The 14,561-nt window shown below is 43.3% G+C and overlaps 1 protein-coding gene across 1 annotated transcript; it reads right to left on the reverse strand.

Moving 5' to 3' along the window:
• Nucleotides 1-5,285: 5,285 nt before the first annotated feature.
• LOC147608895 (glucan endo-1,3-beta-glucosidase 11-like) lies at nucleotides 5,286-7,678 on the reverse strand. The gene is made up of 2 exons (XM_086788147.1): nucleotides 6,608-7,678; nucleotides 5,286-6,511 (listed from the first exon to the last, which is right to left on the reverse strand). Exons 1-2 carry the CDS (start codon nucleotides 6,678-6,680, stop codon nucleotides 5,385-5,387), a joined length of 1,200 nt encoding a protein of 399 aa, XP_086644273.1. The 5' UTR covers nucleotides 6,681-7,678; the 3' UTR covers nucleotides 5,286-5,384.
• Nucleotides 7,679-14,561: the final 6,883 nt, after the last annotated feature.

Below are 14,561 nucleotides of genomic sequence, written 5' to 3' on the forward strand. Positions count from 1 at the left end.
GGAAAACAAGGGTTAAAAACCATTAGTGGCCCAATTTATAATTTGGTTTTAAACCAATTTTTAAGTTAACTACCGATGTTTATATAACTGGTTGGTCAACTTTTAAATTAGTTTTAACCATTGGGTTGTAAACCCACACAACCTATTATATGGTTATCAACCAAAACCTATGGTAAAAACCCTTAGGGGTGTCCCAACTTATAAACTTGGAATCCACTAGTTGGACAAATCATCAACCGGTTGCAAATCACATGCTTTACTCCCAACCTCAAAATTCATCGAGGATGAATTACCATTTGTTGAAGTGATTTATGTATGTCTTCTTCTAATCATTTGAAATATGTGCTGCTACCAATGAATTTCAAAATGTGCAGGCTACACTTCAGCATCGTCTTTTAGTAGGCAAGGAGGGGTAGAAGTAAGACATGAATATGTTGATCTGAGTGAGGTTGTGGAGCATAGGCTTCTCCTTCCTGCAATAATAGAGGAAACCCCTCAGAGCAAATGTCTCATGTGAGAAGAACACCTGGTGAGTGTTTTTCAATCTTCATCATCATGCTTTCACCACATGATGAGACCGCACTATTGATTCAATAAGTGTTATCATTGTTGGCTTGGAAGAGGGTGATGTCAACAAGGAACCAAAAAGCACCACTCCGAGAACTAAGTCGAATGTGGGAGAGCTATCACCTGTGAGGCATGATGGAAGAAGCTCTCCAAGTGGGCACAATCACACTGTAAGCACAAAACTGGGGCAAGCATGTATTAACCACGTAACCCATTCTAGGACGCCAAAGAAGAAGGGTTTTTATGATCAGGGTGGTGTGCTAAATGTTCAACTATCACCCATGAGGCAAGAAGGAAGCTCTCCAAACGGGAAATCTTGTACTAACCATGTGATGCATTCTAGGACACCAAAAAGGAAGAGTTCTGATGATCAAGGTGAGCATTATTTATGAGTCATCTGAAAAGACCTAACCACTGTCCCTAGCGCTGGCCACTTATATTTTCTTGTTCTTGTAGTTAAAGAACCTTCACCAGATGTGACCTTGCACCAACTAGCTTAGAGGAGGAAGAAGAAGACGAGAAAGACTGATGTTCTGCCGCCCTCAAGGGGTGTGCACTCGAAAGAAGATGTTTTGCTGCCCGAGAAATCAACAACTGCAGCATCTGGGTTTGTAGAGGGTGAGAGCAGAGAATTCAGAGTTAGAGATGAGCAAGCATCATGTGAGAATGAGAACAAAGTTACTACTGGGCTAAAAGAAGCCAACGATTTAGTTGGTCGAATCTCAAAACCTAAAGGGTGCAAGTTATTCTCATAGCCATCTGTATAATAGAACACTTCTCTTTTTTACTCCAATGATCTCCCGTGATTAATATATTTCAAGTTTCAATTTGCTAGTATCCCTCTATAGTCCTCTTTCAAGTTCCAACATAGACATGGATACAAGAAGGAAACAATGCACATATAGAATTATAGAAGAGACAACAGTATTCATATATTCCAAAAAATATACATGTTTGTCGCTCTGTGTATATATACATGTTTGTCGCTCTGTGTATATATACATGGGATAATTTCAAGGGCGATGGCGGTGAGGTGTCTGTGATGAATGTGTATGTGATTGGGTTGGCCTTGGACAAATGCTCTCTTCTGCTCTTGACATTTCTTCCCACATTCTTTCCTCTGATTTTTTAATGGCCTCATGTTCTTGCCTCTGGGCCTCCAACTCAACCTGTCTCCTGGATTCCACCCATTCATCCACCTCAGCTGTGCACCTCTCAAATTTGTCGATATCAGCTTTGTGGTCTTGAACTTCCCTTTGGTATTGTTCTTCTTGGTGACACCTACGCACTTCGGCTTCCCTTGCAAAATCTCCTACCCTGTCTTTTCTCTTCTTCTACACAATCATGCACCACCAAAATAATTCTTTGTACAACTTTTATCCTCAAGTGTTTAACATACAATTGAGTATATTTGTGCAGATTAAGTTCTTGTACACAAAGAAAAATGTTTCGTTAGAATCCTCATAAAGCTCTACGTTAGGTGATGGAGATATAGATTATAAACATCACTTACATCAAGAATATTAAATATCTTTTCTGACAAAAGAAATGCATTAAGGCATGTCCTCTATCCACGGCTATTATTGCCTGGCTGGACTAACACCTTTATCTTTTGATATCTCATGGTTTGAATAAGATTAGGCTCCAATAATACGTGTTCCACAACTTATGCAAACTTTCGAGCACATCTGAAAGGTCGACAAAACAAGAATTAGTTTATCCTACTTCAACAAATCTATCTAAATGGCAATAGGGACTTACTCTCTAATGTGACCATGATATCCGGACACAAAGTTTGCAAAGTAACATGTATTTTATTCAATGTCATAAAGAAGCAAACTCCAATGTGCGCTGAAAAAACAAGCAGGACATAGGTGTTGTGACAATAATTCGCACACCAGATCAAGGTTGATCCCCTGAAATTAGGCCATTAGGTCCAAAAATGATGTCCCCTCATTTTGCAATTACCGTGGTACGAGAGGGTCTATAAAATATGTACTATTTTGTATCTCTTCTGGTAGAAGGGAGAGACAATACTTGCAGGTAACAATGAATAGAAAATAGAATTAAGATTTGTGAGAAAATAGAAATAGGATTTGTGAAAAATAGAATTAGGATTAGAAAATAGAATACAGCACAATCATGCCATTCATGACTGTGTCTGTGACTTCCAATATCTCGCCACATTGCAAAACACATAAATTAGCTGCATCTAAGCTGGTAACAAGAGTGCTACGATCACTAATAGAGACAGGTGTAATAGACAGACATATCTATACCTTAATCTACAGAGTGTATCAAAATCCCTAGGCATTATTGTAAGCCTATATGCATGGGCAGCAAGGAAATATGTATCTTCAAAAAACTCTATGAGTCAGTCTTCACTAATTTCCTAGAGACACAAAATTGCAGATGCTTGCCATCACATGCCAATACTCCAGTGTTCACAAATTTCATGCAAAAGCCTCTAAAATGGTAGCCTGGCTACTGCAGGTTGCATATGTCACTCAATCTATCAAAGCTCTCATGAACTGCCGTGTGGGCTTGATATCTTCTCCTCCTACCTTGCACCCCTGAGCGACTCTGTAGGCCTTTCACTTGTATCTACCCTTCGAGCAGTTCGCTTGGTACGCGCCATCTAATAAATAAACTCAATAAGATCACAACCAAAAAAATTGTTGGGAGTCAGTACCAAAGCGATAATGGACAAGCAGGATGCTTGCTTGTAACTAATTGCTTGGTACTGACCCACACTAACAAGATCTTATAGTATAGTCTATGGGTAACATGACCTAAAGGGGAGTCAGTACCAAGCGATATGAGGCTAGCAAGATGCCAACGAGCCTCATATTGTTTGGTATTAACCCCGTGAACAAAATGATGCAAGGGGTTAGTACCAAGTGAAATGGGGCATGCAGGATGTCACAAGCCTTGTATCGCTTGGTACTGACCCCATTAGCTAAAATACCGCAAAAGGTTGTCAGTGCCTCATGACATGGGGCCACCAAGATGCCAACGAACCTCTTATCGATTGGTGCTGACCCCATGAGCAAAACAATCGCAAGGGGTCAGTATCAAATGAAATGGAGCCTGGAGGATGCCAACAAGACTCACGTCACTTGATATTGAACCCTTGAGAAAAATGACCGTAAAAGGGGTCAACACCAAGCAATATGGGGCTTGCAAGATGCCAACGAGAATCTTGTCGCTTGGTACTAACCCTGTGAGAGCAACATGTCCCAAGGGAAGTCAATACCAAGCGATGCAAGATGCCAACGAGACTCATGTCACTTGGTACTGACCTCGTGAGCAACGTATCCCAAGGGGAGTCAGTACCAAGAGATATGGGGCCAGCACGATGCCCACGAGTCTCCTATCTCCTTGAGAAAAATAATCTCAAAAGGAGATCAATATTAAAGATGCCAGCGAGACTCGTGTCGCTTGGTACTGACCCTGTGAGCAACATGACCCTAAGGGGGCTCGATACCTAGCAATATGGGCTAGTAGGATGCCAATGAGCCTCCTATCGCTTGGTGTAGAACTTGCTGGCAACATTACCCTAACAGACCGCAATACGTTAAGAAAAGGTCGTTACCAGGAAATAAAGAGCTCGCAGAGCACTTGCGAGCCCCTTATCACATGGTATTGACCTAAAAACGAACACGTATGTTTAGGTCAAAAAATCTCAAAATACCTGCAGATGCGATGGATGTAGATGCAATGGCGTTATCTGAGTTTGGGGAGGTCAATGAGGAGGCAGATGCAGTCGCGCGAGGAAAAGGCAAAAGGCATCGCGATAACATTTCCTAAAATAAATCAAACACATGCAGGAGAGGAGAGGAGAGGAGTGAGAGTACCTAGCATATTAATGTGGCATTCATGCGTCAAACCTTATAAATGCCACTTATGATCATCAGTACACACCACGAGAGTGGTGCTAAGACCACGTGGTACGAGACCACATTGGTCTTTAACAGCCCGTATCTCCCTCGGGAGCTTCATTCATTCGTGTCAAGTACCCTGCAATCGCTCTTTGCGTCGCCCCTTTGCATCACCATCGCCCCTTCTTCTTCTATCTCCACACAAGCAAACTGAGGCTTTTAATCAAATCTTCAGGCATGCTTTTCTCTCTATCTCTCTCTCTCTCTCTAATTAAACACTCACAATATTCATTTTGAACACACACACACACACAACCTTACAAAAAGAAAAAAATTATGCTTCGTCTCCAACAACCATACAGAGACAAAAAATGTTATGATGTTTTAATGAACCATAGCTTGCTAAACTGTGATGTATGCTCATTTTTGAAGGCATGGGATGAAACATTTATTTGAAGGGTTAGTTCTATTATACCGTTTTTTCCCTAGGCATTACAAGGGGATTTTGAAAATTCACCCTTCAATTTTTGGTGGCCTTATATGAAGGGTAAATTGGCTTATAAATGTGTGAGACCTTATAATGCCACTTATGAATAGGACATACCACATGCGTGGTGCTAAGACCACCACGTGGGTCTAAAACGGCCTGAATCTCCCTGGGACATCGAGATTTTTGCCCATCCTAAACCCTTTCTAAACCCTTGGCGGTTGAGCTCTCTGCACTTTGTGTCATCCCTCTACATCGCCATCGTCTAACCTATGCCTTGCCATTTTCGCAGAAGGCTTACCTTAAACTTAAACTTGAAATTTCTAGAAATGACGGTCTTCATTAGAGCATTTTTGAAACCCATAATTTTATTGAATAGATTTGGATATATTTCTCACCGACCAATAAACGGTTCTGGGCGGGCGGGCGGGCACAGACTTTTCCACGTATCACCAAAATACAATTGAATTGGTAGAAATAGAGACCAGCACACAGTAAAAATACAAGGTGGCAACAAGGAGAGCCCTTTTGGAAGAGGTACGCTGCGAGGATGAAACCGCCCGAGAGGACTGACGGAACTGGAAGTTGTAGACCTTCGTTCCGTCCGGCCTGAAGAGGCCGTAGTTGCGCTCCGACTTCGGGCCCGGCTTCATGTTCTCGTTGAAGAGTGCGAAGAGGTAGACCTCCAGCGAAGTGTCGGGCTTGAGGGGCGTGCCCTTCTTAGACGTCACGTGCTGGACCAAATTTGCATGGTAGGTTTGGGCGTTGGCTACGCTGGCGCCCCGCTCGTCCTCATCTCCCGCTGACGGCCACCCGGTCTCCGACACCAGAAGAGTTATGTTGTCGTAGCCCAGAGCGGATATGGCCGAGTAGACGGAGTCCATCTGGGCGTCGAACATATTGTAGTAGCGGAGGCCTGTATTGTCGTCCAGAACGCCCGGATTGGTCTGAAACAGGACATACTCTAAGGAGACACTGGTGGGGTTGTCTTTGTATGCGAAGAAGGGGTAGATGTTGATGAGGAAAGGAGCGCCCGTTTGTGACAGAAATTCGAGCACTGGCTTTATGTAGAGGTTGGCGATGGCCGGATTGAAGGCGCCCGCAGACGGAGGGAAGGATGCGCTTAGTGTGGCAAAGGAGTGGGCGGTAGAGACGGCGATCTGATGGTGGAGATTCAAGCTCCGCAGCGCTGCGTAGACGTTTTGCATTGCAGGCAAAACCTGGCCCATCATGGTGGTATCCGTTCCGGTGAAGATTTCGTTTCCCACCACGATGCCCGTGATGTGGGTCGCCGGCAGGTAGGCGGCGATATTGTTCTGCACCCACGCCATTGCTTGCGCCGGATCGTTGAGCGCTGCCAGGTCCCCATTGTATGTGCCCACTATGAAGGAGATGCCCGTGTTGCCAAATGTTCGCAGCACCTGCGGGTCTGCGTCGTATAGCTTCGATTTTGCGACGGAAATCGACTGGAAGAGCGTCACCACCTCCGCCGGCGGTGGCAAATTGTTGGCTACTTTGCCATAGTTTATGCCGAAGCTCGGATCTCCGGCGCCGCTGGCCGGTTGAAATGCCCACTCTGCAACAGATAGAAGGATTTAATGACAATAACTCTTCAATAAGCATGTAATTTGGTGGCATTATTTTTGAATTAATGGGGTCATTTTTCGCGCACCTGTGGCCGCCATCGCCACGAATGCTAGCACCACCGCCGTCTCTAGGAATCGGTCGTGCTTCCACATCATCATTGTCTCCGTTGTTGCTGCAAACTTGCTTTTATTGCGTTGCAAGCAAGCCTCACACGCACAAAGGCGCCCTGAGGAGAGAGGCGTTTTCTCTCACTCTTCTTCACACACACACACACACACACACACTCTCTCTCTCTCTCTCAAACTTTCAACAGGCACACTCCACACTCACACACACACACACTCTCTCTCTCTCTCTCTCTCTCAAACTTCACACACTCCTGTCTTCTTTGAGCGACCTCAAATCAACTTTTAATCTTCTGATTCGCAGTTGAACCCTCTCTCTCTCTCTCTCTAAGCTACACTCCTGAGTCCTCTCCACCTCGTTTTTTGTTCAAATCTACACCTTCTGCTACTCACAACACTCTCCCTCTCTCTCTCTCTCTCTCTCCCGGTCTTGAGTTAACCCAAATCTATACTCCCATACTAGGCACCCTTTTACAGCAAAGGTGGGGAAATCACAGCTGGTGTGTTTCCTCTTCACAGACAGACCTCACCCAGTACGATCGTTTCTAGGATCAGAGAGGGAGGTGAGGCGATCCTGCTCAAGATCGACTGCTGCGAAGGAATGAATGCAACAGAGGAACCACACCAAGGCAAGGGAATGCGGCGGCTGCGGGGTCGAAATGATGCTAGGCAGCTTGATATAGGAGGCAGAGGAAGAGGGGGGCAGGGCCAGGTTGCCAAAAAAGCAGACCACATGGAGCCATGTAAAGCTCTGAAAGGAATGTTGCCGAAGACAAGTTCAAGAGAGAGTGCACAGAGAGAAAGAGAGAGAGCGCAAGAAGTGGATTCCACGCCGAGAAAGGACGCTTTTGGCGCTGATCTTTTTCTCTCTTTAACCAACCGGCTTAACATGGACTGGGCGGTGGGCACACTCGTATATCAGCCCGGCCGGCCTCGTGGCTTAGGCGGGCGGCGCCGCCCATGCCAATGGCCGTAGGCCTATACTATAGGGCAGTTCGGTCAGAGGCCACTGGTGACGTAACAGCTGCCGGACAATAAACGCGTTTTTAGGTTATAATTAGCTTACAAATGACGTTGCCATCCCAACCGAACCCCCTCGTTGGCCCCCGTTCACGTGCGCTCCGCAAATATATATAAACCCCCCTCCCCCCCGACCGTCGATTTTTATTTCCCATCTAATCTGGGATCTTATTGGCCCTTTTCTTTTCCAAGATTCCGATCTGGACCCATGTACTAAACAAATCGCCACCGCCCGTTTTTTTTTAATATTTTTTTGAAAACTTAAAGCCGGAAAATGCCACGTAATTTCCTATCCCTTTGCCTCTTCATTTTTTAAACAACATCCCTTTCTTATGGTCCTTATATGCTCCTTCTTTGAGCCATTCCCTCAAACAACACCACCCTCACACCAAACTTTTGTCCCAACACAGGGCTTGTGACACTAACTTTGTGCCTTCCACTCAATCATCTTCCATGGGAACTTGTATCGCTTTATCATATTTACTGTAAAGCATATCTCTTGATTCCTGTTCCTCATCAATTCAATCCCTCACATGAACCAGCATCCGTCGGCACTCTACTCCATTTGTACTCCTTCACTTACTTTAGCCACCCTCAGAAGAAAAGGGTCCATGTATGCAAAAGAGATGCTAAGTATAGAGATACATAATTGAGATACACACAATGCGTTATATCACTTTTGGTACTTTCTATTCCATATAAATCTCCATATTCTTAAAGTTTAACATAGTTCATGCAACAAAAGAGAGGCAAGGATAAAGCCTCTAAAGTTTACCTATTGATACTAAATTGTATTATAATGCTTGGATCCAAGCACTAGTCTCAAAATGAGTACAATAATTTGTCTCCCTTCTATCTTCAAGTATTTTTAATGAGATTTTTTCAAAAGCGATGATGTCGATGCTAATCTCATTAAAACAAAGCCAATTTGAACAAGTTGATCAGTGGGTGTGTGTACCTTAGATAACAAGTCATTGTTTTATTGTGTTTATAACTTTTAACATTAATAAAGTAAACTTTTAAATAAAATGGCAGACAACATAAGTTGTCATATCCAAATCGAGCATACACCTAAGTAAATCATCTTTATTGACAATCACATGTCCACTTTCAAAATAATGCAAAGGGAGATATTGCTCATTTTCTTTGTTGCTTTATTATTTTTCATGATTGTTTGATCATCAATAATATACTTAGCCATGCTAGAATAGATTTAATAATGGGTACATCATATCACTTGGAAATTAAAATTATAAATTTGAGATTTCAAAGCATGTTTTTGAGATCATTACCTTCTTTCCTTATGCTCGTTTTGAGGTTTAGTGTAAGATTTAATTAGCATGGTGCATATGCTCCCACTAGGTCTCGTTTATGTTCATCATTTGACGTGATACGACATGACAATATATTCACTTTCATGATGTTTCTTATCAAATAAGATTGACTCCAATCTAATCTACATCACAATTTCTTCAAGAAATGATGACTACGCAAGATATCTAATCATTATTATCCTCTTCTCTAAGTCTTTTTACATGATTGATTTAATGTATAAAAAATAGTAAGTGCTCGACATCATAAGAAGAAACTTCTTTTAGTGGATAAACTTCTTAATTGTGCGTGCATTTTATCATAAAATTTTTCTTACATTAAAAAAACTAGTTGTGATTTTATCAAGTGGCCAAGCTCATGTTTCTACTTTAATAAAGAGAGTTGGCTCTAATTACAGATGCTAAATGGTTTTTAAATCCACACAATAAGAAGCAATATATATTAAAATTTATCCATCCTTTTTAGAATATATATATTTCAGCCTTGGTACACATGAACGACACTTATCCAAAATGACTAATAAAAAAACAAAAACTAGAGCCTCTTCCTTTTTGGTTTTGAGGATATAACATTTGAGAAAGCCTAGACATCTTGGAAAGATTAATTATAAAAGATGTGACCCTAAGAGTGTGTTTTCAAAGGTTAAAAATAGAATAAAAAAAGGTATACCTTTTGTCAATTTTTGTGCTTTACTTTTTGTGGACTTCAAAAATAAAGAAGTTTGTATAAGGAAACTGCATGTCGATTTAACCTTATAAGATGATAAGCCTTCCATAAGTCACTATAGTATATAAACTATTCCTTAGACCAAATTGCATTTATAACACAATCTATAGACTACTCCTTAGACCAAAGTACATCTATACCACTACTAATTTGATGCCCTCAAGCAAGGTGGACGAAGAATGGCATTCAGTGTGTTTTTCAAAATCTTCTTACACTTGGCACATGTTAGACCTTTTCTCCATTTCCATTACGATGTAGGAAGCTTTTATCTTCACACATCTCTCTCTCTCTCTCTCTCTCTCTCTCTCTCTCTCTCTCTCTCTCTCTCTCTCTCTCTCTCTCTCTCTCTCTCTCAACTATTATATAAGAAGACCTAGCTTTTATCACAACTTAGAGTTTCAAGTGTTTAAATATTCAACACATTTAGGTCAAAAAATCACCTAATTCATCACAACAAGCAGAGCGAGTGGAGATACATCCAAGTGCAAGTGGAGGTACATAGGTATGTGAAGGCACATATGTGGGTGAGAAGAGGTAGAGTTGTGAACATGGGTGCCATGGGCTAGTGATAATTAAGAGCTAGTGGGGTTTCTAGTGATACTCAATAATAGTGTCAATGCTTGAGAGTGCATTATTATCTACCAAGTAAGTTTACGTGATATTGATACATACCATGCTATTTATAAGTTAAGCTACCATCACAAAAATTCCAAGAGGAATCTAAATAAAAACTTTACTTGTCATTCTCATTTTGTGGGTGTAGCATTGCATATCTCCTAACCCTCTGTTAACCAAAACATAATACCTTGCATAAGAGAGGAAGAGGAGAAGAGAATGAAGCCATGCAAATTCAGAGACTTGCATTTAGCCAACCCTAATTAGGGTTAACTCCCTGATGTGAGGCCACTGGGGGCTCACTCCACCACCACTTGTGTCACTCAAGTGGAGATTCACAAGCTGGGTGATGAGCAAAGAAGAAGGGAGCTATGGAGAGCTCTACCTTCACTCAATGCTAATGTTCATGCAAGATGGATCTTGAGAGGAAGATAAGAGAAGGGAGAGGAGAAGAGAAGAGAAGCTAGACTAACACCATCCACTCCATGCATACACAACAATTAAGCAAGCAAGCATTCTAAAACACAAACAAGAAACCATAAGCTCAAGAGAGTGAGAGAGAGAGAGAGAGAAAAAAACTCAATTGAGACAAATGGGATTGTTCCTTTTCATATTTCATAAATCACTTATATACATGAGCTCACTTTTTACAATGGTCGATTGCCCATTTACAATTGGGGCCCAAAATTGGCCTCTTAGCTCTATGTATACCTAGCTCATTCCTACGGCTGACATTACACAAGCCGTACGCTCAGTCATCCCATATATCTTTTATCAATAAGCGCTTAGCACGGTTACAAAATGGTAGATTAAAAGAAGCATAACCATGCTTGAAAAATGATGTTAACCAAAGTGGTTAACATACCCCCTCCCTAATTCAGGTATGTCTTGGAAACTGAAGGGATCTAATGGTAGTAGATTGAGTACGTGGTGGATGAAGTCACATCGCGAGGTTGGATGTGGGGGGGCCCGATGGAAGACCCTGTAAACTAGTCTAGAAGGTTGTTTCCATCATGTCTTTGAATGTTTGGAGGTTCCATGCTGACATCCACTGGATGCGCTCGTAGTAGCCAAAAATGTTCTTGAGTATTGGGCCTTTGTTGAGGTTGAAGGCCAATCCTTGACTACCTTCGTGGTAATTGCTCCAATCCAGAAAGGTATCTAAATAGAGTGATGATAAGATTAAAGAAACAGATTGTGGTGATTACAACAGGATATGGCACCTGCTCGTATCTTGTGATGAAGTCATGGAGGCACTTGAGCATGTTTGCTTTGGTGCAGGGGTTCTATGGCGTCGGAGGAGCGAACCATGGGAAGTTGTAAAGGAGTTTGTGGTTTTTGGTCTGCTCCTCATGAAAGAGATTCTAGGCCTAGCAACGATGGATTGGTAGATATTCAAGGTTGATCCGAAGCTAGCGCCTTGCAGTACTGCTCCCATATATACGGTTTGAGAAGGACACCACTAGGCCGGCTGCTCACCCATGTGCTCGAACGTGATGGGGCGAGCAACAACAGGGTGCGTGTGGTAGCCACCGCGTTGTCAAGAGGGGTGCTCGTGCTTCCAGCCCACGATGCTTGGCATCGAGATAGGGTCACAGGGCGTGGAGGTCCATGTGGTCAGTTACCCTGGTGATCGGAGCCGCCTGGAATTATCAACCGAACAGGATTTGTATAGCCTTCTCGAACTCCGTGCAATCAATTGGATCATGCCAATTGAGGGGGTTCTAGAGCGGAGGGTTGATCTCCTCCTAATCTCGGGGTGGTGGTGTGGGGATTTCTCCTTCTTCCAAGGGTAGGGGGGAGGTGATTTTGGGTGGCGGTTGTGACGAAGGGGGAGGGGTGGCTGATGTGATGAGGCGATGGTGGCGAGGCTTACGGTAGGAAGGGGGGAGGCCTGGCCGATGTACAGGGTAAATCAGTTATGGATTTGGGTAGGCCTAAATGAAGAGTGAAAGTGGTAGGTGAGGGAGGAGTGGGTGATGGAGGCAGAGTGGGGAGGGTGAGGGGGTGTAGAGGACTGTGATGAGGGGAAGAGAGGCAGTGTGGTAGTTCCAGGTGGGGTTAGGGGTGGTTGGGTGCTTGTGCTGGGGGTGAGAGGAGCTGGGTGGAGGGGGTTGATGCAGGGGAGATAAAGGTGGTTGTTGGGGAGGGCGGTGGGTGCTTGGGGCTCCTCCGCTTCCGTTGGTGTCGTTGTCGTCTTCATTCGATTTAGTGCTATCTGAGCTTTTGGAGTGAAAAAATGCTTTGGCATTAGTGGCTTCTTTATTACGGGTGAACTCCATGGGGAATGCCACATGGGAGTCATCAAATTGCAGAATGTTGATTGCCTAGATTACTTCCATCTGTAAGTGGTAGCACTGGTACAAGATGAGGAGACCCTCTATTGAGTATGGAGGGAGCTCATAGTGTTGGAGGGATTTGTAAGTGGCATCCACAATTTCCCAACTTGTGCGGTGTAGGAATCGAAGGCCCTTTGTAGTTTTTGGGGAGGAGTAAGGGTAAGGGCATAACCCTTTCATTCTGGTATAACTAGGTCTATGGGTTGATGGTTTTCAATTCCTGGCCATATTTAAGGAGATGGGCCCAGTTTACAAGGTTGGCTTGGAGAGGATGGACAAGGAGGCCAAAAAAGGTGGAGGGGGAGCAAAAGAGAGAGTTGTCCCTGAAAGAAGATGGTGGCTAGGAGGGAGATGCTATGGGGTGGGAGTTTTGTTAGGATATAAGAGAAGGTAGTTTGGGATAGGGGTTCATCTATAAATATATCATGTTGTAGTAGGTTAAGGCATAGGGCACAGAAATGAAGCTCAAGGGTTGTGAGGGGTTATTGGGAGGAATGGCTAGGAAAGGGAGTTCCGTGGGCGGTGTTGTTGAACTACAGATAGAATACCTAATAGTTGCTTAGTCGGATATATGTATCTTTGCTCAGTCGGAATTCTACTCAGTCGGATGGTTGATCAGTCGGAGTTTGTTATGATCTGGTTAGTCGGATATCATCTGTTAGTGTCTTGTGACATTCTAGTTACATCTGTCTAAAACTGTCTGAAGTCGCCTATTTATAGGGGCTTTGTAGTCGTCTTTTACAAGAAGAAGAAAGCAATGTACGATTCATCTTGATCAATCAAACATGGTATTTCAGTTCTGTTCTGTTATTCTCTATCTTGTTTAGCAAATCTCTGCTTAATCCGTGTTCTCTATGGAGGAAGATGTTTGTGTTTAGTCTGATGTGGGAATTGAGGTTAGTGTTACTTAATGGGGGTGTCTTTGCTGTGTCAGAAGTAGTTAGTTGTGTTGTGTTTGAAGAACCCCAAACACATTGGCGATCCCGCTGGTCCCGTTCTGTTACGAGAAGGGAAATGAATGTCAGAGGGGGACAGAAGAGTAGGAAGGGTTTACTATACCAGGGCTCAGGCCCGAATTGGTAACACTGACCCGTTTCATTATGATGACAAGGGTGAAGATGATCAGGAACACCAAATCCCTGAAGAAATTGTTGTAGGCCAAGGGGGGGAAAGTTCAGTTGCACCAGAGAAGAGGCTAGTGGGGGGACTTCTAGGCGCCCTAATCCTGACAGGAAGGTCTGCAGGAGTTAGAAGGAGTCTTCAGTTCAACCCATTAAGGGGGGCTACCAGGCAAAGACCTAGGAAACCACCTTAGCCAAATCCGATGGCTCAACAACTACCCAACCCTAGGGTGAAAGCAGCTAAATTCAGCGGAGGATCTAAGGAGGATGCTGATTGTCATGTAGCTCAGTTTGAGACAAAATGGGAAGCAAATGGGTATACTGTGTTGTATAATGATGCAGTTAAATTGCAGCAATTTGCAGCAACTCTAGAAGGGAAGGCCATGAGTTGGTTTAGCCAATATGGGATACCACACTTCCCAACATATGATGATCTTAGAACAGCCTTTTTACAGAGATTCAGGAGGGAAAAGACTCCAACAGACATTTTAAGAAAACTCCGAGACATCAGACAGAAGAAGATGCTTGTAGAGGACTATGCTCAGAAATTCAGAATTCTGGTTGAAAGGTTACAGGGAAATGAGAGACCCACCAATGAGATGCTGGCAGGTTATTTTCTGAAAGGATTGAGAAGTGGGCTGAAAAATGCAGTGGCTAGCATTGATATTGCAGGTGGAATTAATGATTTGGTAATTGCAGCAGCTAGAGTAGAGAAAAGACTTGGAAGCAGCAAGGGCAAACACACCAGAAAGAATGATTCG

Source organism: Cibotium barometz, chromosome 52 (genome assembly GCF_041138505.1).
Source record: "Cibotium barometz isolate CiBa-2024 chromosome 52, ASM4113850v1, whole genome shotgun sequence".
NCBI classification, from domain to species: domain Eukaryota; kingdom Viridiplantae; phylum Streptophyta; class Polypodiopsida; order Cyatheales; family Cibotiaceae; genus Cibotium; species Cibotium barometz.